This window comes from Simochromis diagramma, unplaced genomic scaffold (assembly GCF_900408965.1).
Source record: "Simochromis diagramma unplaced genomic scaffold, fSimDia1.1 OVJJ01000176.1, whole genome shotgun sequence".
Lineage (NCBI taxonomy): Eukaryota > Metazoa > Chordata > Actinopteri > Cichliformes > Cichlidae > Simochromis > Simochromis diagramma.
The window spans coordinates 1900598-1927022 of record NW_024386892.1 but is presented as its reverse complement, the minus strand read 5'-3'; the positions used below and the strand labels follow the sequence as shown (position 1 = coordinate 1927022).

The following is a 26425-nucleotide window of genomic DNA, read 5'->3' as shown; positions in this document are numbered from 1 at the left end:
ACAAAACGAATAACATTATTCACTCTAAAAAGTGTATTTCAGCAGTAGTTGAAGTTACGTAAAGTTAAGAGTCAGTTTCATTAAGATTTCTGCTTTAGTGGAGCCAGTCTAAATTTGTGGAGTATATCAACTTGTTATTACGTGTTGTTCCCTCAGTACACATGTAACCTGCTATTCTCATTAGAGTCAACCTGCATCAATTAGGTTTCTCGTGACGCAGTGCGTCTGATGTCATGACGTCTCCGCCTTCTCCAGAATTTTCTACCTGCGGTTGAGAACAACAATTTGAGAGGCACTTGGCTGCAGGCAGGACCTCGTGAACAATTTGGTCAATAAGGTAACGAAGATATTACTTTTTCCATAGTCCTTGAAGGTAAGTCAAATGTAGAATACTAAGTGTTTAGTAAATTGACCTGACCAAACCGCTATCATTCAGCCCTGCTAACATTAGCGAAATGTCAGACCTGTTGGTAGTTTGTGCTTGGACATGTAGGTTAAGTTAGTAGTTTGCCGGCGGTACTCTCTTGTTTTAATATCGTAATGCTAGCTTAAAGTTGTGTATTCATGCAGTGTGTCGGTGTTGGCTTACTGTTAGTTATTCATTAGCATTAGCACATTATAGCGGCAAGCTGGACCGCGGTTCTCTTCAGACTACGTTACTTCGGGCGCGCGCATTTATACACGAGTGGTTGTTCGCAGTATGCCTGTCGGCGCGAATAGTTCATGCGGTCACGGCCACGGGTGATGTAGGAGGTAAAGTTTAGCTGTGGTGGCTCCAGGAAGCATGCATTTACTGCCGCTTGCATTGCTTTCAATGTACATGACGTTAAGAAGGCGAGGAGAAAGGGTGCGTGCGGCGCTCGTACACGCACGGATCAGCCGTGTGAGAGGGAGATGGTGTGCGGCAGAAAATCAAAATTAGAAATCATAGAAGAAAGTATTACGCTATTGAACACAGAAAATACAGCCATCAGATTTCTTGTAGACCTAGCACACTTCTGGTCTGTGTCTGAATACATATATAAGTACATAGATGCAGATGAACACTGTAAACATGATGAAAGATCGACAGACTAACTCGAACATATCTTTAATCTTTAGGACTTTGGGTAGCGCTTCCTTTCCTTCCTGTCAACCTCTCCAGAGGGGTGTCTGCTGATGGCAGAAAGATTACATCACCTCTGGTTGGAACCCTGAACAGTGCCACAACCTTTGGCTTGGTGTCCAATGTGATGCCCCATCGCCACCTTCTGACCTAACTTCTTCTCAGCTCAGTGACTACTTCAAGAGGGGCATTCCTGTGTGGAGGCGTGCCAGGCAGCTCGTTTTACCTGTGAACTTGCGTATTTTCACTTCATCAACAACAAAGGTATGCAAGTTCAAAATAGTAATGTCTCATTTACAGTGTTGGGGAGTAACGGAATACATGTACCGCCGTTACGTATTTAAAATACAAAATATGAGTAACTGTATTCCGTTACAGTTACCGTTTAAAAAGGTGGTATTTAGAGTACATTTACTTTGTTGAAATAAATGGATTACACTGCGGTACTTTCCTGTTTCATATTGTCGCGGGTCAGGACTGTTTGGGTTTTGTTTGACAGCTGCGTTCTGTTGTTCCAGGCTGCAGCGTTACGGTTACCATGGTTACAGGGTGACGTGCTCTCTTTGCGACTGTGTTTCCTGGGTGAGAGAGCACCTTTTTGTTGTTGTTGTTGTTGTTGTGCTAAGCTAAAAGGTAGAGTGTTACAGACATAGCCCTAAAGAATGTAGCCTCATGGGTAGTGTAGTCCGTGCTGCAGGGAGAATGGACTGCCATACACGTTATGGGTCTGTGAGCGCGAGGAGGGAGAAAAGGGAGAGTGGAAAAGTACGAGTTATCATCAAGCAGAAACGGGAGCTGGAAGCATGTAAATATAATAATAACCACTGCAGCCAAGAAGAGTGCCTGACGAGCCCAGTTGTAAGTAAGCTATTAAGACTCGACTGTACACCGTGTTCGTGTTTTCCTCCGAAACAATAAGTTCTGTTGGAGCAGCCTTTCAACGCCTCTCTCTGTCTCTCGCTAGCAAAGTTGGCCTAGACAACAAAGTAAAGCTATTTTCGGCTACGAGCCCGACACGGAACCCACGTATTAGCCAGAGGTTCCTTTACTACTGTTCGGAGCCGCGGACCTTCAGTAATAGTAATAAATCACATTCATGTAGTTGTAAACAGCATGATAATATATTAAGTAATCCGAAGTATTCAGAATACGTTACTCTCATTGAGTAATGTAACGGAATACGTTACAAAATACATTTTGGGGCATGTATTCTGTAATCTGTAATGGAATACATTTTAAAAGTAACCTTCCCAATACTGCTCATTTAAACTTAATTCAGTTTTACACTGAACAGGAATCGGCTTTATATATAAAACAATTGCAAAAAAAAAATGTACCTATGGGCATTAGGGTTTTGTTTTTAAACTTTTGTTTTGAACTTATCCCTTTAAAATCTAATTAGAGAGGGCTGGCTACATTTGATGAATACATTTTGTGTTTAAATGATTCGCTTTGTGTTGGGCAATGTGGCAAAAAGCTGAGATGAGATCTAGTCTCATATCACCATTGTAATATTGCCCAACTCTCCCTCTGTGTTTTCTCAAATTATTTATATACACCCAGTAAAGTGTGTCTCTTTGTTTCTCCAGTGCTATGCTTCATGTGGAGATGCAAGGACTGTGGGACAACATTAACAAAAAGATCTGAATTGCTCAAACACTACAAACTGATTCATAGGCATTACGGACGAGGCCACTCATATCCATGCACTTATTTAAATTGTGCATGTAGGTTCAAGACTTGGAACGCCCTACTGAGCCATCTATCAAGAAATCACCCTGCCCAACAAGCAGTCTCCAAAGCTGCGTCCACATTCACTTGCCATATTTGTGGCCATAATCAACTCTCCACAGAAAGAGAATATTTTCAACATATCTATCAGCATCTTAAAAATAAGGAGACTGTAACATGTGTGTTCCAAAACTGTGAATATAAAACCAATGTCTATGAGAACTTCAAAAGTCATAAATACAGAAAACACTCTGGTACAGTGAACACATTTAAGCCTGGAATAAGTTCTGTTGATGAATCTTGTGCCAGTGTTGCCAGTGATATTTCAGATGTGGAAATTATAGAGAGTGATGTAAATTTAAATTCTGCTTTTGACAATGGGTATTCTGAAAACTTAGAGAAGGATATTGAGCTTAAAATTGCTTCAGTGCTCCTTAAGTTGGAACACATCTTTCTTGTGTCTAATGCAGCTGTAGATGAGCTTTTGCAGGAGTTAAACTATTTGATTGGTTCTGTTTCTGTGGCGATTACCCAAAAGACTATTAGCCAAGTATTACAAGACAACGGATGCCAATTTGACCAGTCAGTTGTTGAAAAGCTAGCCAGTGTACTCTGTGAGACAAACCCTGTAAAAAAAGCAATTGGAGATAAAGGTCCACTTTCCAGTCCTTGGAGACGAAAAGCATACTATAAGAGCCACTTTAAAGTAGTGGAACCAGTGGAATATATACTTGACCGAAAAAATAACAAGTCATTCCAATATATTTCAATTTTAAAGTCTTTGCAGCATATTCTTGACTGCCAGACAATCTTGGATCAGGCTGTTAATTTGAATATTGTAGATAATCAGCCTCAAAAAACTTCTGTGCACTACAAAACTATCTTCGATGGTGACTTCTTCCATGAAAATGGACTGTTGTCCAAGCAGGAAAGCATTTCATTGATATTATACATTGATGAATTCGAAATATGTAATCCCCTTGGTACATCACGGAGGAAACATAAAATTTGTGGATTGTACTGGGTTTTGGGTAATTTGCCACCAGGCTGTAATTCTGCTTTAACCTCAATCTATTTGGCTGCTTTAATCAAAAGTAATGATCTGAAGTGCTATGGGTATGAGAAAGTGTTAAAACCTGTAATTAATGATCTTGTCATTTTGGAACAGAGTGGGATATTTCTGTCAAAGTTGGGCAGAACAGTAAAAGGCACTGTTCAGTGTGTTGTTGCCGACAACCTTGGTGCACACAGTATTGCTGGATTCTTTGAAAATTTCTCAGGGACATATGTATGTAGATTTTGCACTGCAGAAACATCAGAGTTCCAGACTATTGAAGTCAGAAGTGAAGTCTTTACTTTAAGAACAAAAGACATTCATGCAGATCATTTACGAATTATTGAGGAAAACAAATGGCCCAGTTATTATGGTGTGAAATCAAAGTGTATTTTGTCAAAGCACCTCTCACATTTTGATGTTACCACTGGGTTTCCACCTGATGTTGTACATGATCTTTTTGAGGGAATTGTTCCTTTTGAACTTGCGCTTTGCCTCAATTTGTTAATCAAAAAAAAGTATTTCACATTATGTACATTGAATGAAGCAATATCATCTTTCAACTTTAAGTGGGCTGACAAAACAAATCGACCTCATCCTGTGGCTCTCAGTTTTGCATCCAAAAAAAGTGTAGGAGGGAATGCACACGAGAACTGGAGTCTTATCAGATTTTTGCCTTTGTTCGTTGGGCAGAGTGTACCCTGTGAGGAGCCTGCTTGGCACATCTTAACAGACTTGAAGGACATTGTTGATCTTGTTGTCAGTCCTGTTCATACTGAGGACTCCATTGCATATCTTGGTTTTAAGATCTCCGAGCACAGAATCAAGTTTCAAGAGGTTTTCCCAGATGTTAATCTTAAACCAAAGCACCACTACTTGGAACATTATCCATACTTGATCCGTAAGTTTGGGCCACTGGTTGCACTATGGACTATGCGATTCGAAGCAAAGCATAGTTTTTTTAAAAGAGTTGCAAGGAACATCAGATGCTTCAAAAATGTACTTCTTTCCCTTTCACAGAGACATCAGTATCAGATTGCATATCATTTGCATGCAATTAGCTTTGCCAAACCCCCACTGGAAGTAACAGATGTTTCCACTGTTCACATTGATGTTCTTAACAAGGACATCTCAAATGCACTGAGACAGAAGTCTCCAGATATGGACAATGTGTGCTTGGCTAAAAGTGTAGCATATAATGGAATAATCTACAAGTGTGGGATGATCTTGATCCACGGCTCACTGGGAGGACTGCCAGAGTTTGGTGAAATCATCCAAATGGTGATACTGCAGGACAAACTAATCTTCATTCTGAAAAAGCTTAGCGGATGGTATATGGAACACTACAGAGCTTATGATCTCAAAACATCACCAAGCAAAGAAGTGGAACTTGTTGAGCCACAAGAACTGCATGATACCTACCCACTGGCAGACTACAAAATTAGAGGAATGCGTCTTGTCACCTTGAAAAGATATGTCCATGTTTAAATGGTGAGGCCTCAAAATATGATAAAGTATTTTCTTAAGTGGGAAAACAAAACCCAGACCCATACAATACTAATGTGTTCTCAGAACATATTTATTTTATACTGCAAGCCAAAGTGGTGTGATGATGTCATTGGCAATTCATCAGTTATGTCATTTTTTTAATGCAGGTTGCTGGATTCCAGTCAGTGAATGCTAATCCTATGCTCTCCCCCCTTCTGCTTCTCTTCTCTTTTTCTTCTTTCCTCTCCTTGTTGTCTCCTATATTCTCCTCACCTCCTCTCCTTCTCTCTTCTCTTCAATGTCTCCCATATTCTCGCCATCTCTCTTCTCCTCTTCGGTTTGCCTTCTCTCCTCGCTGCCTCAGCTGATCTCCACCTCTCCTCTTCATTTTCTCCTCCCCTTTCCTCCTCTCTTTGCCTTCTCTCTTTTCCTTTAGTTTGACATTAAATTCTCCTAATTGGAAATGTAAGTGGTTTACATGTTGATCCTCACTAACTGTGCTTGTGCTTTGTTCTCAGACCACCATGGCTGGTTCAACACCTGCAAGACTGAAGGTGATTTTAGGAGAGAACAACATTGAAAAGCTGACTCTTCCAAATGGCATCCCAGAGTCACTTGAAGACCTTCTCAGCACGATAAAGACTACCTTTGGGTTAAAAGGTAACTTCAGACTGCAATACATGGACCAAGACTTTGGCAACGACTTCTTTAATCTGAATTCTACCACCGAACTTCGGAATTTGGGGACAATCAAAGTGATCCACCAGCAAACAAATCCGCCTTTGATCAGTGCCGATCAGTCCACTTCATCTCTGTCTCTTTCATTTGAGTCTGATGACGGTATTTCGGTGGCATCAAATGACACAATTATCCTCTCATCCCCTGAATCTATGTCATCTCGAACACAACAGTGGCCAGAAGACTTTGCAATTCCCCAATTTTCATATGACACAGAGCTACAGCTAGAGAGGGGGAATACTGAGTACCGTGTGAGCCAAAAAATGTTGACTTTAAGCGCCCGAATGCTGTCTGATATCCTGAAAAGAGTTGCAGAAGAAATTTACCGTTACAAGGCCTATCCAGAGGATGCACATTTCTGCGCAGCTGCAGAGGCCCTTATCAAAAAGCACCCATGTTTGAAAGAACCTGGATCATTCAATGGCTGCTACGGTTGGAAACAACGACTGAAGTACAAAATGGCAAACTACAGGACCCAGCTCAAATTACAGGGGTGTCCAGAGCTGTGTGTAAACTCACGGAAATCTAAAGCTACTACAGATGCTTTCCCTGCTAAAAAAGTGAAGAAGCCAAAACGTTCTGAAGCTAACTTTTATCCATCCTTTCCTACTGGTGAGACTCTGGACAGCATGGAAAAAGTGAGACTAGAACTTCTGACAGAGATCGGGATAAGGGACAATGAAAGGGTCATCGCAGACAAAATGGCTAACACGTTTGCCTACAGACGACATGAGGTGGTAAACCAAGAACCAAGCATTCAGGAACTGAAGGACAGATGGCCTGCACTCTTCACACAGAAAGAGGTAAGAATGGAACTGAAGTGATCGAAGTCTGTATGCTTCAGGATTTATTGCAGTTAACTTTCATGAATCGGTCATAACTTGATTTGGTTGAGATTTTATAACACTGAACTTAATGAAAGAATTTACATTTTGAATTTCCATATATGTTATACTTTTTGGGATATAGACATTTTGGCATACAATCAGTTTCAGCATTTTGTTCCATAATACAATATCTACTGTCATTTGTGTTTTGTTTTTAGATAAATACAGAGTTCCAGAGGCTCATGGCTGTTCCTCTTGAGTGGAAGTTCATGGCCCAGTTAGACATGCACTCAAGTCAGCTGATCAAAGTCATACGTGCCAAAGGAGGAGCAACACGCCAAAAGATTGCGAACATCTTGGACACATTGGACCAGGTAAATCTGTACCATCAAACAAGATGCTTCGTAACTAAGAGGGCTGTCAAAATATATCTGAATCCTTCATAAAGACAATATGGGCAGGCCAATGCTAATCATGGCTTTCATATGCATGAATGTTTTTAGCGACTCAAAAAATACACCACTGAACTCATCCCCTTTTCTTTCTGTAATGAATCTCTGGGCTTGTGAATTACTGTTTTTAAATAAAGTACATGTAAGTTAAGCAATAAGAGTAAGGATGTCTGTCTTATGAAATTTAGAGTTTAAAATTAATCAACATTTGTTGTTCTAGACTGTGGACATTAATCATCGGAGGGAATGTGTGCTGAAAGCCCTCACCATCTTCCTGGGAGAAGATGCAGATGGCCTGATCAAGGAATACCTTGTAAGTTTCAACAGTTTGTCAGCACATCTTGTCAAAGGGACACAAAAAAAGTTAACTGTTAGAACAAACATAACACGTGAACCATAGTGGGATTGCTGACATGTATTTATTATCATGACCATATTGGACATTATGTAATTCCCAGCAACAACACATTACATATTGGATTGACTTTGTTTTAAGTAAGACGGGCTTACTTGATTATTCAAGTTCAAAGGAATAGTTTGACATGTTGGGAAATCTTATCTTTCTTGCTTACAATTTGATTAGAGTCAGATTGATACACCTCTCTCTGCTGTTTCTGGTGTGTGATGACACCCAGCCAAGAAATAGCCCAGCACATAACACATATTGGTACATCACCCAAACACTTAATCACAGTAAGAAGTGAGGCTAATGATGATTTGTGTTTGTGTCTTGTACCCCTCTGTAGGACTGTGGAGCAGATGATGTTCAGAGGGACCTGGACGAGGTCACCATGGCAGTGTATGTGATTCGGAAGGAGGGGGAGGGACTGCAGGAGCCACCTGAAGACATTGGCATTGTCATTGAGGGTGTGGAAGTGTTGCATGAACTAACTTCAGTTGCCTCAGCTTGTGCCCTGCTTCTAGGTTTGATCTATGCACTCAACCTAGCTTATCCAAAACCCTTTCGCTTCACTTTTGAAGTGCTCCAAAAAATCTTCATGCAGCTTGATCAGCACAAGATGTCCCCCAAAGTCCAAAATCTGTATATCAAACTTCAAAGCTCCCAGTAATGGCACAGAACAATGACCGACAAATGGCCTTGTGCCATAATGCGAAGGAACAACTGTGTTTGGACATATAGCATGTAAAATATGTAGTCTCTTTTGGATGTTGGGCCTTTTTTATGCTCCAAGAGACCTCAAACCCCAATTTAATGTGCTTTTATACATACTTTGTATGGTATTTTTATTTTTATTTTTATTTTTTTTTTCAGACATATTTGCCTTCGTTTCAAGGGAAAGGTTGAATTTCAGGTTTGATGTGCTCAGTTATACAACAAACTGTTGTGACATTCTAAAACTCTAAAGGAGTGTTTATATTTTTTCATCCCCATTGGTCAGCTACACTGTTCAGATATTTATTCATTGGCTATAGCTGAAGAGTAGTTTCTGTATACTCTTGGGGCACTTTTTCATAGTTGACACTGTATGTGTTAAGATTGATATTTGTGTAATACTGTGTTGCACTTTACACTTTGTTGACAACTTTGTGGTCCTACTAAGCGTTACTTGCATTTTGTGCATATGTGTTTCAAAAAGGACAAATGTGTAATGTATTTGACCAAAAGCTGTGTTGGTTGCCATAAAGGTAATACTTTATTACATTTATACAATAAAGCATTTAAAAAAAAAAAAAAAAACATTGGATTTTGAATTTTTGAAAAATATTTTCAGCCAACTTAAAATTTTGATTTAAGCTTTATTATACAAACTAAAATTTCATTTTAGAGTCACTACAAAAAGTAATTTACACTAAACCACATTATTAGGTTAGCAAAGAGCAATATTTTACTTTTGGGTTATGCAAATTATTGGGTTGGAAAAACTGAAAACTTTAAGTTGAAATGTCTTAATTTTAAGTTGGATTAATGCAAAATGTTTATTTGACAACAATTAATTTATTAAGTACATGTAACTTAAATCAGTTGTGTTAATTTAATGTATTAACTTAATTTCAAAGAACTTAATTAAATTTGGTGTTACCAATTGAAATAATTCAATTAAGTTGGTTCAACTATTTTCTTTTTTCAGTGTTATATGTTGTTTCCAGCGTCGAATATCCAGTATGTGTTTTCATTATCAAACCTCCTGGTTCCTCAGAGCTGCTACGTATTCGTACAGATGGATGCCCTGTATCTGTGCCCCAGTTTTGGCCACAGCCAGCGACACTGAGCCAACAGCCAAGCTTCCCTGTAGAACTGGCTTTTGTGGTTCCACTGCAGGAAATGGCTTTTCCACGATGCTCTTTTTACCTGTAATATAATAAAAAATCCCAAAAGAGTTTGGAGCATATTTCTGGCTTGTAACAGAGAAAAAAACCTAAGATTAATCAGAGAAAGAACCTGAACCTCCACAAGAGCAAGAAACAGTGAGAGAAGCAAAACTTCCAGTCTTGTTTTGAACTCTTTCACAGTTTGTTTTTAATCTGACCACAGTGGTGATTTTACACAGTTTTTATAACACAGTGACCAAAACATTGAAAGTTTTAATTTTAGGGTAATGCTTCAAAAAACTGGACCAAATAAGACCCCAGAATTGATTCAAGATGGCTCAAAAGGTGCAGGACTACGAGAACTTTGATTTTACTGATCGCTCACAAACTCCTGTTTACACTAAAAGAAAGCTTGAGCACACAGCCAAAGTTTGAAGGAGGACAGGAGGAGGTAATGCAAAGGGTGGATGACATGAAGATAAATGATTCCTTGTGGTGACCAAAAAAGGGAGCAGCCAAAACAAGAAGAAAAACTGTGTGTGAGATATTACGAATTATTAGTTTTGTATTAAACTGAATGCTGTGAAAGAGCAGAGAGCGAGAGCTGGAGGGAGACATCGCAGCGATTAACAGGATGAAAATCAATCCATTTCAGGTGCCTCTTTGTATCCTTTCCTAACAGCAAACACAACACGATCAAACCTTTTCGCTTACTGCCTCATAAAGAGTGCCAGTCTAGCTAATAATGAAAGGAAAGCTATCGGATAACAACAACGTCAAAATATTCAAAGTAGGAGTGGGTTTAAAAAATCAATTTTCCGATTCCAATCAATTTTGGCAAATCTGATCACGCCGCCATTTTCCTCATGCCAAAATACAAACAAAGGCTGAAACAGGAAGTTCCGGTTCAGAGGAAGGTCGCGCGCTGGACGGACCAATCGGTGGCCGCGTTACAGGACGCACTTGATGACGCAGACTGGGACATGTTCAGGAACAGCTCCGACGATGACGTCAACGTGTTTACGGAAGCGGTTGTGGGATTCATCGGGAAACTAGCGGATGATACCGTGGAGACAAAGACTATCACAACGTTTCCCAACCAGAAGCCGTGGGTGGATAAAACCATCCGCGACGCTCTGAGATCCCGCACCGCTGCCTACAACACGGGACTCATGACGGGGGACATGGACCCGTACAAAGCCGCGTCATATAACGTGCGGAGGGCGGTGAAAGAGGCGAAGCAGCGCTACGGGAGGAAACTAGAGTCACAACTCCAACAGAGTGACTCTAGGAGCCTGTGGCGGGGACTAAGGACAATAACGGACTATAAAGCACCAACAACCGGTATGACGAACGCGGCCGTGACTCTGGCAGACGAGCTGAACACTTTCTATGCTCGCTTCGAGGCTGCAGCTAAGGTCTCCAACAATGCTAGTGTTAGCGGCGCTAACGGCTGCAGACAGGAAGATGCTGCCAGCACCGGAAACGTGCTCGTCATCTCCGAGCATGAAGTAAGGAGAGCCTTCAAGAGAGTGAACACCAGGAAAGCAGCAGGACCAGACGGCATCCCAGGTCGTATCCTAAGAGACTGCGCATACCAGCTAGCTCCTGTGTTCACTGAGATATTCAACATCTCTCTATCTCAGTCGATGATCCCCACATGCTTCAAAGAGTCCATCATTGTTCCTGTCCCGAAGAAACCCCACCCTGCTTCTCTCAATGACTATCGCCCTGTAGCCCTCACCTCAGTAGTGATGAAGTGCTTTGAACGCCTGGTCAGAGACTTCATCATTTCTTCACTACCAGACACACTGGACCCACTACAGTTCGCTTACCGTCCAAATCGTTCCACAGACGATGCCATCTCTCATCTCCTCCACACATCACTCACTCACTTGGACACTAGAAGGGGGAATTATGTTAAAATGCTCTTCATAGACTACAGCTCTGCATTTAACACCATAATTCCCTCCACACTCACCACCAAGCTGGAGCATCTGGGACTCAGCTCATCTATGTGTCAGTGGATCTCCAACTTCCTAACTGGCAGACCACAGGCAGTAAGGATGGGCGGACATGTCTCAGCCTCCACCACTCTCAGCACTGGAGCCCCCCAGGGGTGTGTTCTGAGCCCCCTGCTGTACTCTTTGTACACATATGACTGTGTGGCCACTACCAGCTCCACCACCATCATCAAGTTTGCTGACGACACCGTCGTGGTGGGCCTGATCTCTGATAACAACGAGACGGCCTACCTGAAGGAGATTAGGAATCTGGAGAACTGGTGCCAGAGGAACAACCTCCTTCTAAACGGCAGTAAGACAAAGGAGCTGATAGTGGACTTCAGCACTAAGCAGGAGAGGAACTACCAGACCCCCGTCATCAACGAGTGCCCAGTGGAGAGAGTGGACAGCTTCAAATACCTCGGAGTTCACATCACGCAGGACCTGTCATGGTCCTGTCACATCAACACCGTGGTGAAAAAGGCCCGACAGCGTCTCTACCACCTCAGACGCTTGAGAGACTTCCAACTGCCCTCCAAGGTGCTCAGGAACTTTTACTCGTGCACCATAGAGAGCATCCTGGCGGGAAACATCTTAACCTGGTTCGGGAACAGCACCATGCAGGACAGACGAGCTCTACAGAGGGTCGTGCGGTCAGCTGAGCGCACCATCCGCTCCGAGCTCCCTGACCTGCACTCAATCTACAGCAGGCGGTGCTGGACCAAGGCCAGGAAGATCGTGAAGGACCTCAGCCATCCCAACAACAGACTGTTCTCTCTGTTGAGGTCAGGAAAGCGATTCCGCTCCCTGAAGACCAACACAGAGAGACTGAGGAGGAGCTTCTTCCCGCAGGCGATACGGTCTCTCAATCACACCACCACACAGTACTGACCCACACATACAGTTCTTACACACACACTGGACTTTCTGGACTTTGTTTTTGCACAACACTGGTCACTATATTCTTCATTTCCGGTTAATACGTGTACAGCTGCTGTTATTGTGTATATATTTATTTAGATTTAGATTTCTTCATACATTCTTATATAGTTCTATATTGTGTATTGTGTTTTTGTTGTACAGTTATTTTATTTTCAACTTTAATTTATATATTTTATCTTATTCTTCCCAGTTAAATTTACCCTTCATTCTAATTTGTGTTGTACAGTTATTTCATTTTTAACCTTAATTTATATTTTATTCCTTCCTAGTTAAATTTACCCTTTTTAATTTTTCTTTTTAATTTTTCATATTTATTTCCTATCTTATTCATAGCCTTTCCTTTTTTTGTTTTCTTTAGGTCACGAGCAGTTGTCCAAGCATTTCACTACATATCGTACTGTGTATGACTGTGTATGTGACAAATAAAATTTGAATTTGAATTTGAATTTGAATTTAGTTTCAATAAAGCGACATCGATTGATTAAATCCTGAATCGATTGTTAAATATAAACGTATTTTACCAGACATGTCACAGCTGCAGGTTTCATCACTCTGACCAAAATTCACCGAACCAGCAGCAAAAGAGGCTCAAACTACGCTTCACGTTTGACAAACAGCGTCATGAACTCCCTCTGACTTTGGCTGTTTTTTGCTTCCACCACCATAAAACCTCACTTCCTGCACAGCTCTCTCTCTCAGAGTATTGAGAGACCAGTTTACCATCAAACCTCTGTTTTCTGCATTATTCATTGCCATTACGCACCAGTCTGCTGCTGTGTGCAGCGCTGCTGGCCACAGTTGTGTTTTTTCAAAAATGACCTCCGACAACAAAGTCTGATTTCTGCTGTTTAACAGCAAAGACGTGTAAACTTTTACAAATGATTGCTCAGCTGTGTCTGTAATCAAACCTTAATAACTCTGCTTCACTTCAGCAGCATCAGGTAATGTTCACATGTTGATTCATGGTTTTCTGACCTGCTATAAAAAGCCAGGCCAGGAAAATCTCCGGCATGTTTTTCTGTTTCATCCTGTTACTTTGACACAAAGGCCTCTGCTGTGATGCTCACACCTCTGATGAAGTCTCACAGTGTCAGCTTTGTTTTATACACAGACATAAAGTATGGATATGTGCTGATCAATGATCAGAATTATGATATTTCTGTCTGAGTCAAAATTGAATCGATTATAGAAATCGACGATTGACGATCCCCAGCCCTAATTAAAAGCTCTTTTTGTCGGTTATGTGTTATAAAATAAAACACCGGGCGGTTTTATCCTTCAAGCTCGGCTCCTCTACCAGAGGCCTGGGCGCTTGAGGGTCCTGCGCAGTATCTTAGCTGTTCCCAGGACTGCGCTCTTCTGGACAGAGATCTCCGATGTTATTCCCAGGATCTGCTGGAGCCACTCGCCTAGTTTGGGAGTCACCGCACATTTGATGACATTTGATGACTAAAGACAGAAAGCTCAGGGCAGGACTTACCACTCACTCACCTTTATTAATGATCTTCTTGTCTTTAGTCTGTGGAGGAGATGAAGAGGGAATCACCTCAGGCCTCTCCCTGTCCCAGACCTCTTTTTCCTCCAGACAGCGGTCCTTAAAGAAAGTGCTACATCATTTCAGATGAGCAAATAAAAATGTGGTTTAATCAGCGTAACAATCCCTAACAATCCTGATTCCTAAGGAAGATTTTCAGAAGAGCAAGAGAAGTACAGCGTGAATGTCAGTAGACTGCAGTCAAATCTGTTTCTTACAGATTCATAGGATACCTGTGAATCTGAGTCCAGGAGTCCAGGATCTTTTTCTTACAGATCCTGGACTCCCAGTTCATGTCCATGGTCCTGGACATGAACCTCCCAGTTCATGTCCATGGTCCTGGACATGAACCTCCCAGTTCATGTCCATGATCCTGGCTTCAGTGGCCACTTCAGGACAAATGTGTTAAATGGTTTTTGTGACTGAACATGATATGACACGTGTTCCTTAAGGTGACAAATAGCACTGAAAAATACTACTAATGAAGTACTACTAATAAGTAGTATTAGGTGCTACCTGAGTATATCGTCGATTTGTAACTGGTCACAAGGATTTCGGTCTTTCAGCATGCTGTTCAGAGGCTCATTGATCCACAGCACAGCAGCCATCACATGCTCAGTCCTCTCTTGACTCTCAGGGACCAAGTGGCTCGAAACAGCAGCTGATGACATGCTCTACACACCACAAACATGAAGGACTCCTTCAGAAGGGTGAAAAAGATGATTTACTAGTACAAGGTAAAAGTTCTTATGTTGCAGGGTATTTACCTCTCAGTGTAAAGTGCTAGGAAATGACATCATCTACCTTTTCCTGTCGTCAGGTGACATATACAGTGGGGCAAAAAAGTATTTAGTCAGCCACCGATTGTGCAAGTTCCCCCACTTAAAATGATGACAGAGGTCAGTAATTTGCACCAGAGGTACACTTCAACTGTGAGAGACAGAATGTGAAAAAAAAAATCCATGAATCCACATGGTAGGATTTGTAAAGAATTTATTCGTAAATTAGGGTGGAAAATAAGTATTTGGTCACCTCAAACATGGAAAATCTCTGGCTCTCACAGACCTGTAACGTCTTCTGTAAGAAGCTTTTCTGTCCCCCACTCGTTACCTGTATGAATGGCACCTGTTTGAACTCATCATCTGTATAAAAGACACCTGTCCACAGCCTCAAACAGTCAGACTCCAAACTCCGCCATGGCCAAGACCAAAGAGCTTTCGAAGGACACCAGGAAAAGTATTGTAGACCTGCACCAGACTGGGAAGAGTGAATCTACAATAGGCAAGCAGCTTGGTGTGAAAAAATCAACTGTGGGAGCAATCATCAGAAAATGGAAGACATACAAGACCAATGATAATCTCCCTCGATCTGGGGCTCCACGCAAGATCTCATCCCGTGGGGTCAAAATGATCATGAGAACGGTGAGCAAAGATCCCAGAACCACACGGGGGGACCTGGTGAATGACCTGCAGAGAGCTGGGACCAAAGTAACAAAGGTCACCATCAGTAACACACTACAACGGCAGGGAATCAAATCCCGCAGTGCCAGACGTGTTCCGCTGCTGAAGCCAGTGCATGTCCAGGCCCGTCTGAAGTTTGCCAGAGAGCACATGGATGATACAGCAGAGGGTTGGGAGAATGTCATGTGGTCAGATGAAACCAAAGTAGAACTTTTTGGTATAAACTCAACTCGTCGTGTTTGGAGGAAGAAGAATACTGAGTTGCATCCCAAGAACACCATACCTACTGTGAAGCATGGGGGTGGAAACATCATGCTATGGGGCTGTTTTTCTGCCAAGGGGACAGGACGACTGATCCGTGTTAAGGACAGAATGAATGGGGCCATGTATCGTGAGATTTTGAGCCAAAACCTCCTTCCATCAGTGAGAACTTTGAAGATGAAACGAGGCTGGGTCTTCCAACATGACAATGATCCAAAACACACCGCCCGGGCAACAAAGGAGTGGCTCCGTAAGAAGCATTTGAAAGTCCTGGAGTGGCCTAGCCAGTCTCCAGACCTCAACCCCATAGAAAATCTGTGGCGGGAGTTGAAAGTCCGTGTTGCTCGGCGACAGCCCCAAAACATCACTGCTCTCGAGAAGATCTGCATGGAGGAATGGGCCAAAATACCAGCTACTGTGTGTGCAAACCTGGTAAAGACCTATAGTAAACGTTTGACCTCTGTTATTGCCAACAAAGGTTATGTTACAAAGTATTGAGTTGTATTTTTGTTATTGACCAAATACTTATTTTCCACCCTAATTTACGAATAAATTCTTTACAAATCCTACCATGTGGATTCATGGATTTTTCTTTCACATTCTGTCTCTCACAGTTGAAGTGTACCTCTGGTGCAAATTACTGACCTCTGTCATCATTTTAGGTGGGGGAACTTGCACAATCGGTGGCTGACTAAATACTTTTTTGCCCCACTGTAAAATGTAAATGAACTATATGGCTGATTAGCAAAAGGCGCTGCTGTTCTCTTGCACGACAGATTTTTGCAACTCTCTCATCTCTTTTTTCACTTGTAAAATCTCAGACATTCACCGTCAACTTAACTCTGTAGGAGCTCCTGACTCTGAAGTAGACTTCCTGGTTCCCCCACTGTCTTCCTATTTTCAAGCTTTACTCTTCCCTCCATACCTGACGTATCTAATCTCATTAAAACATCTAAGTCATCCACCTGTCACCTTGACCCTCTCCCCACTGTGTTAGTTAAAGCCTGTCTTCCCTCGTTAGCTCCTCTCATAACCAATATTATTCATTCCTCCCAGATCACTGGGATTGTTCCTGAAGCACTGAAAAATGCTTCTGTTATTCCAACTCTCAAAAAGCCTGGTGCAGACCCCAATAACTTTGATAATCTTCGCCCTATATCAAATCTCCCCTTTATTTCAAACATTCTTGAAAAAGTTGTCGCCGCCCAGCTTCACTTACATCTCAATGACCATAATCTCTATGAACAATTTCAATCTGGTTTCCGCCCCAATCATAGCACAGAAACTGCTCTGTTAAGGATTACCAATGACCTTCTGATGGCAGCTGATTCTGGTCTCCTATCCATCCTCATCCTTCTTGATCTTAGTGCGGCGTTTGATACCATTTCTCACAATATTCTCCTGAACCGGTGAGCTTCCATTGGTATTAGTCACACCCCCCTTACCTGGTTCACCTCCTATCTCTCAGACCGCACTCAGTTTATGCAATTTAAATCCCAGTCTTCAACTCCCTGTCCTGTGTCTGCTGGTGTGCCCCAGGGTTCAGTACTGGGGCCTCTTTTATTCATTACTTACATGCTTCCTCTTGGTTATATATCCTGAAAATATAATATAAATTTTCACTGTTATGCCGATGACACCCAGCTCTACCTTTCTTCTAAACCCAGTTCATCCCTCCCACCTACCTCCCTCTCAGACTGTCTTATTGAGATTAGATCCTGGTTCTCCTCCAATTTTCTCAAACTTAACAGTAATAAAACTGAAGTTTTACTTGTCGGTACACCATCTATCTTAACCAAATCCCACAGCTTTTCCATTAACGTTGAAAATTCTCCCACCCTTCCCTCCCCTCAGGTTAAGAGTTTGAGTGTCTTACTTGATAATACTCTTTTATTCCAGTCTCACATTAATTACATAACCCGGTCTGCTTACTTACACTTACGTAATATTCACCGACTCCGCCCCTTCCTTACTCCCCATGCTGCTGCCATCCTTGTCCATAGTCTTATTACGTCCCGTATTGATTACTGTAATTCCCTCTATTTGGTCTCCCTAAAAGGTCCCTTCATAAACTCCAACTTCTTCTAAATTCTGCAGCTCGGGTCATAACTTGCACTCCGTTAAGTGCTGATATTACCCCAGTTCTTCAGCAGCTTCACTGGTTGTCCGTAGAAGCCAGGATAAACTTTAAAATCTTACTTCTTACATACAAGTGTATCCATAAATCTGCTCCTGCATATTTGTGTGACCTGCTCCATATCACCACTGTTTCCCGCCCTCTCAGATCATCATCTGCTGTTTCATCCTCACACCTCATCACTGTGGGGAGCAGAGCTTTCAGTCGCTCTGCTCCTCGGCTCTGGAGCTCTCTTCCTTCTGCACTAAGAAATATTGACTCCCTCTCCGTATTTAAGACACAGCTCAATTCACTTTAATGCTGATTTTATCTGTTGTCACGCTCTGTTTTGTAATTTTACCTTATTTTATGTATTTTATGACTATTGTTCCTTTTATTAATTGTGTTTTTTGAAAGGTTACCTTGGGTTTCTGAAAGGCGCCCTCAAATAAAATGCTTTATTGTTATTATTATTAAAAAATCCTCCTGACTAAGGTTATGTTAGTGCACAAGCATACAAAGCTTGATGACAAGAATAGGCCCCCAGGTCTGGGGACAGGGAGCTGAGCAGGGTGCAGCACCACCCAAGTGAAGCCGGAGGCCCACGTGGAGCAGAGAAACACCAGGTGGAATGAAGAGAATTACTGAGGTGGGCAGCACTGGCGCGAGCACGTGAGTGAAGGATTTCTTCAGTAGGACTGGTTCACAGCGCACAACCTGGCATCCAACGCACAACAGTTACTTTGTAAATTTGTTTTTATTTGACTCTGTTTTTTCTAATATGGAATAACCAAAGTGTTTCCTGTTTTATTTGTATTTATTCAGTAAAACCTAACATTTCATTAATGCTCTCCTAACATATACTTGGAGTGCAGAGTGATCATACCTATGGAGAAATTGCTGCGCCTGCACAATGACCTCTACCTGCGCTGCCTCCAGCAGTATGGTGTTAGGGTTCATATCCTTTCAACCATTTCATTTCTCCTCATTAGGAGGAGATGCAGGTTAGCCATGTGGGTAACATTCAGTGTGACTGTTTGGGCACCGGGTACACTGAGATGTACTGCTGTATTAACCAGTACCAGTGGAGTTTAGATGAATGTCAGACTTTACAGCACTATCACACAATGAATTCCTCTTAGGTCAAGTCAAGTGGCTTTATTGTCATTCCAACCATGTGCAGTGGCACACAGTGACTCCAACACCATGCTACATGTGCTACATGTGACAGACAGCCTGCACAAGTGCTTCTTCTTCCTCCTAGCGTTTTTCCCGCTCGGTTGCAGGGTCCGCTTTTCTGCAAAGTCGTCCCCACTTGGGTCGGTCAAGGGCGTCGGTCAGATCGGCTTCGATCTTCTTCACGTCGTCCTTGATTCGGTCCATCCATCTCCGCTTTGGTCTGCCTCTAGGTCGACGTCCTTGGGGGCTGAGCCGCAGTGCTGTTCTCACCACTGAGTTCTCATCGCTCCGTACCACATGTCCGTACCACCGCAGCCTCGCTTCTTGCATCTTATCTGTGATTGGCGCGATTCCCATCCTCTTTCTAACGTCGGTGTTCATGACGTGGTCCCATCGTGTCAGGCCTAGGCACCATCGCAGCATCCACATTTCCATCGTGTGAAGGGCTTGTTCGTGCTTTGAGGCTGGCCAGCACTCGGATCCATAGAGGGCAACGGGGCGCACTACACTCTTGTAGATCTTTGACTTGAGGCGATTGGGCATTCTTCGGTCACACAGGACGCCGGTGACTTGGCGCCATTTCATCCACGCTGCGTTGATCCTGGCTCGTACATCTAGTAGGATATCGCCGTCATTGCTGATCATCGATCACAATGCACAAGTGCAAGTGTGCAAAATGGCAAAAACCAAAACAAAGACAGTGCAACACCAGACAGAACAGACAGTGCAAGAGACGTGCAAAACTCAAACCAGGTAAACTCATATGTATGAAAACGCTGGTGGCCACGAGTGCGACCCCTCAGACATTTAGTAGATTCCTGTTTGAAAATCCTACGTGACTTCCTTCTTCAGTTATCGCAGTTACAAGATTTTTGGAAAACTTGACCTCTGACAGTCGAGGCGACTAAAATTGAAACTTTTCTAAGCGATGCCTCTGTGGTATGAATTTCAAAATTCCAAGGCGCCTTGTTATCGAGTTATCAGTGCAGGGCCACCTGGCAGGGTGACAGCCTGGCTGAGGGTAAGGTCATTTTATCCTTCACTAAACTGAGAGCTGATTTAAGGTCGTACGTCATAGCCAAACAAACCTGCTCCTGCACTAATGAACAACATGTTCTTCAACCCTTTGGCTTGTTCTCCAAACTCATCCATATCACATTCAGCCACAGTCACATAAGAAAGCTCTGAGTTCAGTTAAAGGCCACAATGAGACAAATGACTTTTACCTTTTCCTTGTTGTGAACAACACAGTAGACCTCTGCCTCAACAGAAAGTCGTCCTCTGGCATCGTAAACCTGCCGTCCCGTCACTCTGCTGATTCTCGGTGGTGCCGCGAGGTTTGCAAAGTAATCCGCCTGAAGGGATGGTTATGGTTAAAAACACCTCGCAGTATCTGAGTGACGCTATTTAACCAATTCTGTTTCCTCCTTACCATCAATGATAGCATGGTTCAGTAGTTACAGAGTAAACACAACATGTGTAGAAAACATTAAAAACACATTTTATTTACATTTTAAATTCACCTGTAAAAGCAGCAGCGACGTGTGCTGACCAGTGGCCACTCTCACAGCCAAGGAAGTGCTTGCACACAAAATACATCATGTAGCCATTTTTTTACAGAACCAGATATGCACAGTGTGCCTACAAATATGTGCAAGAACGCACATGAAGCCACATTACTAATATTAGCAGGCAAAAACAGCAGACTGTTTGTAACTGCTCGTTATCATACACTGATGTTTTGTTTGGGAAGATTAACTGTGAGGTGATAATGAATATTTACATGTGTTTTCTTATGAATACACTGAGGCTTCAGTGACTTCAGCTTGATCTACACACTGTGGTGGTCTACATGCCCTTCAAAGCCAACAGCACAAAAACGTCTGACAACTTGGAAGTTCTTAAAAAATTACCAAAGCTGACAGAGGCGACTGCAGATATCACCGTCACAATCTTTGACCTCGTTCGTAAAGCTTAGTGCTCCACAGCAGAGCACTGAATAAACCTTGGAGTGTTTGCAGTAACCTTATTAATTCTGTTAATTCTGTCATGTGCCGGTGGCACAGTCATCACCGGCACAATGCACCTTTCAAATTCTTTTTAAATTTTAAATATGTTCATATTGTCTATTTTGTAAAATGTTCAGATTGTCTACTCTTATTTAATTCACTTAATGTACAGAATTCACCTGCTTGCTGCATACATGCTACTACTGCACATTCACCTAATGCATATAATATATAATGCTCTTCCTCTCTCCCCCCCTTTTGCACAAGTCGAGCAGCGTGTCAGGTTACATTTCACTGCGTGTTATACTTGTATAACTATGCATGTGACGAATAAAGAATCTTGATATCCAATTAACATTTATGACAGGACGTGCTCTTACAGGCCTTTGAGATCTAACAGCACGAAAGCAGCAGAGGAAACGGGCTAACGCTGTCATTCCAAACTATATTTGTGCTCATAATGTTTGTTGTGTTTCCACTTTGGTTCTTTCAGGTGTGCGATGTGGTTTCCAGCATGCTGGCCACCACGAATCAGACTCTTGTAGAGATTAATGAGTCCTTGTCATTGTTCATTTGTTGGTGCTGAAATATTAATACACCCAACTGTGAGATATACATGTATAGTTTAAAACCGTCATGACACGGAAAAATGAAGTGTTTTCACAATGACCGCATCAAACGTGCTCGATGAGTTGTCACGGGCTAAGGCTGTACCCAGGCTGACCGTCCTTTCTCTTACACTGAACATGATTTACAAAATCACATCATGTTCCACTCAATATACCTTGAAAGTAGTGAAAGAACAACTATAATCTCATCAGAGCAACAAAGAAGCCTTTGGACACTTGAGTACTAGTGTCTGTTTTCATGTTAACCTTACACTACAATAAACACTGAGATTTCTGCCTTTCAACACATAATGTCAATATTGCAATAAAAGAAACCAGCCAATACACACTGACATCTTCTAAGTTTGCAAAACTAAGGCTGCATACACTGCATTTAATTTAACATTAAGGGGCACTTGTTAGCCAGGAGCTAGCCAATTAATTACTGTGTATTCAACATAATCTAGTTAGCATAACTTGTAAGTCCCAAGTTCATCTTATAGCTCACGGGGTTTTCTTTAGAGGACTAGGTTTGTTAAGTAAAGACGAGTAAACATAATTTGCTGCAAGCTGCAGCACCTTTGCGTGTGGAAAATCTCTGAGCTTCTGCACTGATGTATCCTTTAAAAGGCAGTAAAAATACATCGACTGTACACTCGAGGCCTCACCTGGTTGCAGGAGTTGCATCACCAAGTATATTTGCAAAATTAGAAAAATTGCGTGGTAGCTTGCGTGTTTGCTGTCTCCTCTGTTTGTTTTTTTTTTGTTTGTTTTTTTTTTCTCCATACAGGTGACCCAGGAGTTTTTTTTTTGTTTTTTTGTTTTTTTCTCTCTCTCTTCCCCCCCCTTCTCACCGTCTCTTCTCCCCTTTGGTTTTCTTTCTTTCTCTCCCCCTCTTTCTCTCATTCATTCCCCCTGTCCTATTTATTAAAAAAAAAAAAAAAAAAAAAAAAAAATGACAAAGGATGAACTGAAGCTCTGCCATCACGTAATGTCGCATACTGCTGTTTCTGATGTCATTTAAAAAGAAGAAAAAAAAAAAAAAAAAAAAAAAAGAAAAATTGCGTGGTGCACAACTGAGCGGCATGACACCAGAGTGTCACCAGTGGATGTTAATATTAATGGGCAGAGATGGGCAGTAACGCGTTAACTCGTTACTGTAATCTGATTACTTTTTTTCAAGTAACGAGTAAAGTAAGGGATTACTATTGCAAAAACGGTAATTAGATTACCGTTACTTTCCCGTAGGAACGCTGCGTTACTGCGTTACTAAAACCGTGATTTTTTGCGAGAATGTCTCACGACAGTGACGTAAGCGAGTGCGCCGTTAGTGACAACAGCTGTGTGCAGATCAACAATGGATCATATATCGAGTGCGGGAGAGAGTATGAGCGTGCAGCGTTTAAAGCGTGGAAGTACTGACCTTACTTTGAGTTTGATTCCATAAAAAGTGACAAAAACATTAGCGTCCATCGTGCGTGGGAAGAAAACTTCTTTTTACAGCGAAAAAAACCCCTAAACTTCCAAACAAGCACCAAGTAGCTACGACGTAATGGGAAACTCACAGAGAAACTCGCGGATTCTTCCACTGACTGCGGCACACCTGCACCAGGGTAAACCTCCGCCTGCCCCACTCCTGCTTTACAGGTGAAAATAGAGCAACAGGACCGCTGAGTCTTTGACTTTATTTATTTTCTGCTGTGTTTTACTTGCATCTATTCGAAAGACTGAGTGTAAACACAAAAAATATTTTATTTTATGTGCTGGAATGTGCAGAAAATAGGTTTAAATGTTAAACTAATTTCTTCCAGTCAGAGAATGTTGCATATAATTAAACTTTTGCTTGATGCATAAAGTTAAAAGATTAAAACTAATAAAACAAGTTTTAAAAAGAGACTTTTCCATTTGATTACATTTTGTATGATGGATTATGTAGAAAAAGTAGAATTGGGCTGAAAGATCTATCGCTTTATCACCTCTTCAGGTTGTAAATCGTGTTTTTAAAAAGTAACTAAGTAACTAAGTAATTAATTACTTTTGAAAATAAGTAATCAGTAAAGTAACGGGATTACTTTTTTGGGGAAGTAATCAGTAATTAGTTACTGATTACTTTTTTCAAGTAACTTGACCAACACTGTTAATGGGTAGGCTGAATCAAAAGGTGGGTCAATAGACTCCCATGTTCAAATGGCAAATTTTACAACCTGAAAAACACCTTCGTGTTATTGGTATTTGAAGCCTGGTACAAAACCAGATCGGGCCTCTAAGAGCGATATTTCTTCTTTCGTCTTAGAGGCTACTGGAGTTAAGGGCATAGCTGCTTCACCTGGCCAACGAGCAGCCAGTTAACATAGCTGTGTGCTGTCTGCTTCCCAATAGTGGGAAGAGTACTGACTTGGATTAGTCAACATGATTCCCACCAGTGACAAAACGTTTCAACATAGTGTTAAAAATCCAACTTTCTGAATCAGTGTGTTTACTGAAACAGTCACTCAAACGTCACTAAGAACTAACTGATTCATGCGTGACAGGAAGGCGATGTCTGAAACCAACAGGTGACGTCAGGTGGCTGGGGCTATCTTTTATGTACAGTCGTTTTGTTTGCTCGTTGTGATGACTGTGACACCCCGTCACGCTGCTGTGACAAACAGCACCTCATATGTGCTTACAAACAGGAAATACCTTCAACAGAAGAACAACAAATACACTTCAAACAACCTTCTGTTTGTTTGTTTTGTAACATCACAGGGACAGAAAGAGGCTCACAGTCCTACCAGGTACCCGTGCAGGTCTGCGGGCCGGTGGAGGAAGAGCTGGTGTAGAGCTCGCTCCATGTCCTGGGGGACTCTGCTCACTCGATAAAACTCCGCGGCGGCGTTTTTCATTTCGTCAAAGTCGCGCTTGTCTTCGCAAACACGTTTACTAAACGCTCGGTGAGACATTTTTCGAGCCTCTCAGCTGTCTCTGCACGGTTTGTGGTTTTTGTTACCATAGAAACGTTGTGTTCACGTGACAACGGCAGGCCAGGTTTTTGCATTTCTTTCAGTTAGACGGAATAGCCGGTTAGCGTGGATTAAACTTGGAGATATTTCCCCGTGACAGTGTTTATCTGTGTGAGCTCGTCGCGTTCCTGCAGACCGGGGATGGCTGTAACGACCCCTCATCAATTAGTTAATGACTGATTACTTTGTGTTCCCCACTGTAACAATATACAGCTGTACACTAATATTGTGTTATCATGCCTTACACACCACAGTCACACAGGTTACAGATGCTGTCCAGTCTGTTTCAGCGTGAGACCAGAACAATTTACAAATCTGTGTAGTTCAATATCTGTAATCTTTCTGTGTATTTGTGGTAAACTGACTCTGACAAATACAAACGTGATTTGGGAGATTTTCAAGTGTCAATTTAAATTTTTCAGTTTTATTGATGGAGTGCAAAATCACAACAACACTCACCTCAAGTCCCTAATTCCATGACGGGCTAATCTATTATTATTATTATTATTATTATTATTATTATTATTATTATTATTATTATCATTATTATTATTATTATTATTATTATTATTATTATTATTATTATTATCATTATTATTATTATTATTATTATTATTATTATTATTATTATTATTATTATCATTATTATTATTATTATTATTATTATTTTCATTATTATTATTATTATTATTTTCATCATTATTATTATTATTATTATTATTATTATTATTTTCATTATTATTATTATTGTTATTATTATTATTATTATCATTACTATTATTATTATTATTATTATTATTACTATAGGGGTTTTATTTTATTATATACAGTGACTTGAGGTGACTGTTGTTGTTTGGTATTTGGTTGAGGGTAAGGAAAACAAACGTGTGTCTTTCAGAGCAAACATGTTGAATAATTTTTTTGTGTGTGGCCTGTTTGATACACAATCGATGACAAAACATTATCACACCAAGTTTGACATGCTAACCTGTCTGCACGATACTCAAGCGAATTATGTTTTGATTAATTTTTACAAAGTCTTTCAGTAAATCCTGCAGCAAAAGCTGAATTTGTGTTCTGGATTTGCATGGACCTGCTGCAAAGTCTGCTCTAAAATAAATCACTTATACAAGAATGTGCAGAGTACGTACAGGATAAGGTCACAGTAACTTCCATCGGAAAGTTGCCCTAATAAACTATTAGGATGACCAACAAAATAGTTTTGCACGTATATGTATGGATGCAATTTGTAATGCTTTTGATTATTTCGTGTTCTAAAGTACGGCCCCAGGACGCATTTTACCAAGTAGCAACTCGGTCAATGAATCTTATTAGGAAAAATTAACATCACGGTAAGTTTCATTTTTATCAATGACATCATGCTTGCTTGGTTAGAAAATAAAATAGATTCGACATTAAATGAACAATAAGAACAGGAGCTGTTTACAGTCACATCTCACACAAAGAATATCAAACAAATGGGTTTTCATGTTGGATTGAAGGTAATTAACATGCACCAGCATGTCATAAATGTAAAGAAAAACACACATTTGCTACAAACTGTTTTGAGCAGAGATGAAACTAAACCATGAAATAACCTGGTCGTGTTGACAGGCCGTATAGCAGCTGTACCACATGAAGCACA

The 26425-nt window shown here is 41.3% G+C and overlaps 2 protein-coding genes across 8 annotated transcripts in view; one reads left to right on the top strand and one right to left on the bottom strand.

Annotated features, from left to right (window-relative positions):
• Nucleotides 1-25019, bottom strand: part of eno4 (enolase 4) — a 38547-nt gene extending 13528 nt beyond the window's left edge. Inside the window, exons 1-5 of one of the 2 annotated variants that reach the window (XM_040033857.1) lie at nt 24553-25019; nt 20388-20516; nt 14662-14819; nt 14103-14218; nt 9540-9706 (exon numbers count right to left, since the gene is read on the bottom strand). In XM_040033857.1, the coding sequence (XP_039889791.1) occupies nt 9540-9706; nt 14103-14218; nt 14662-14819; nt 20388-20516; nt 24553-24720 (738 nt within the window). In that variant the 5' untranslated portion in view covers nt 24721-25019. Of the gene's footprint in view, nt 1-9539; nt 9707-14102; nt 14219-14661; nt 14846-20387; nt 20517-24552 lie in introns of those variants that run through there. The other variant, XM_040033858.1, reaches the window with a different exon arrangement.
• On the top strand, nt 12-9096 carry LOC120734829. Of its 6 annotated transcripts, XM_040033855.1 has the most exons (5): nt 4673-5381; nt 5897-6919; nt 7162-7317; nt 7616-7708; nt 8142-9096. In XM_040033855.1, the coding sequence occupies exons 1-5, from the start codon at nt 5379-5381 to the stop codon at nt 8463-8465; spliced, it is 1599 nt and encodes a 532-aa protein (XP_039889789.1). In that variant the 5' UTR covers nt 4673-5378; the 3' UTR covers nt 8466-9096. The 6 variants fall into 6 exon arrangements, 5 of the variants coding, with proteins under 5 accessions (XP_039889788.1, XP_039889787.1, XP_039889786.1 ...); XM_040033854.1 differs by lacking the exons at nt 7162-7317; nt 7616-7708; nt 8142-9096 and adding exons at nt 12-337; nt 1102-1369 and having other exon boundaries at nt 2695-5381; nt 5897-6010; XM_040033853.1 differs by lacking the exons at nt 7162-7317; nt 7616-7708; nt 8142-9096 and adding exons at nt 12-373; nt 1102-1369 and having other exon boundaries at nt 2695-5381; nt 5897-6010.
• Nucleotides 25020-26425: the final 1406 nt, after the last annotated feature.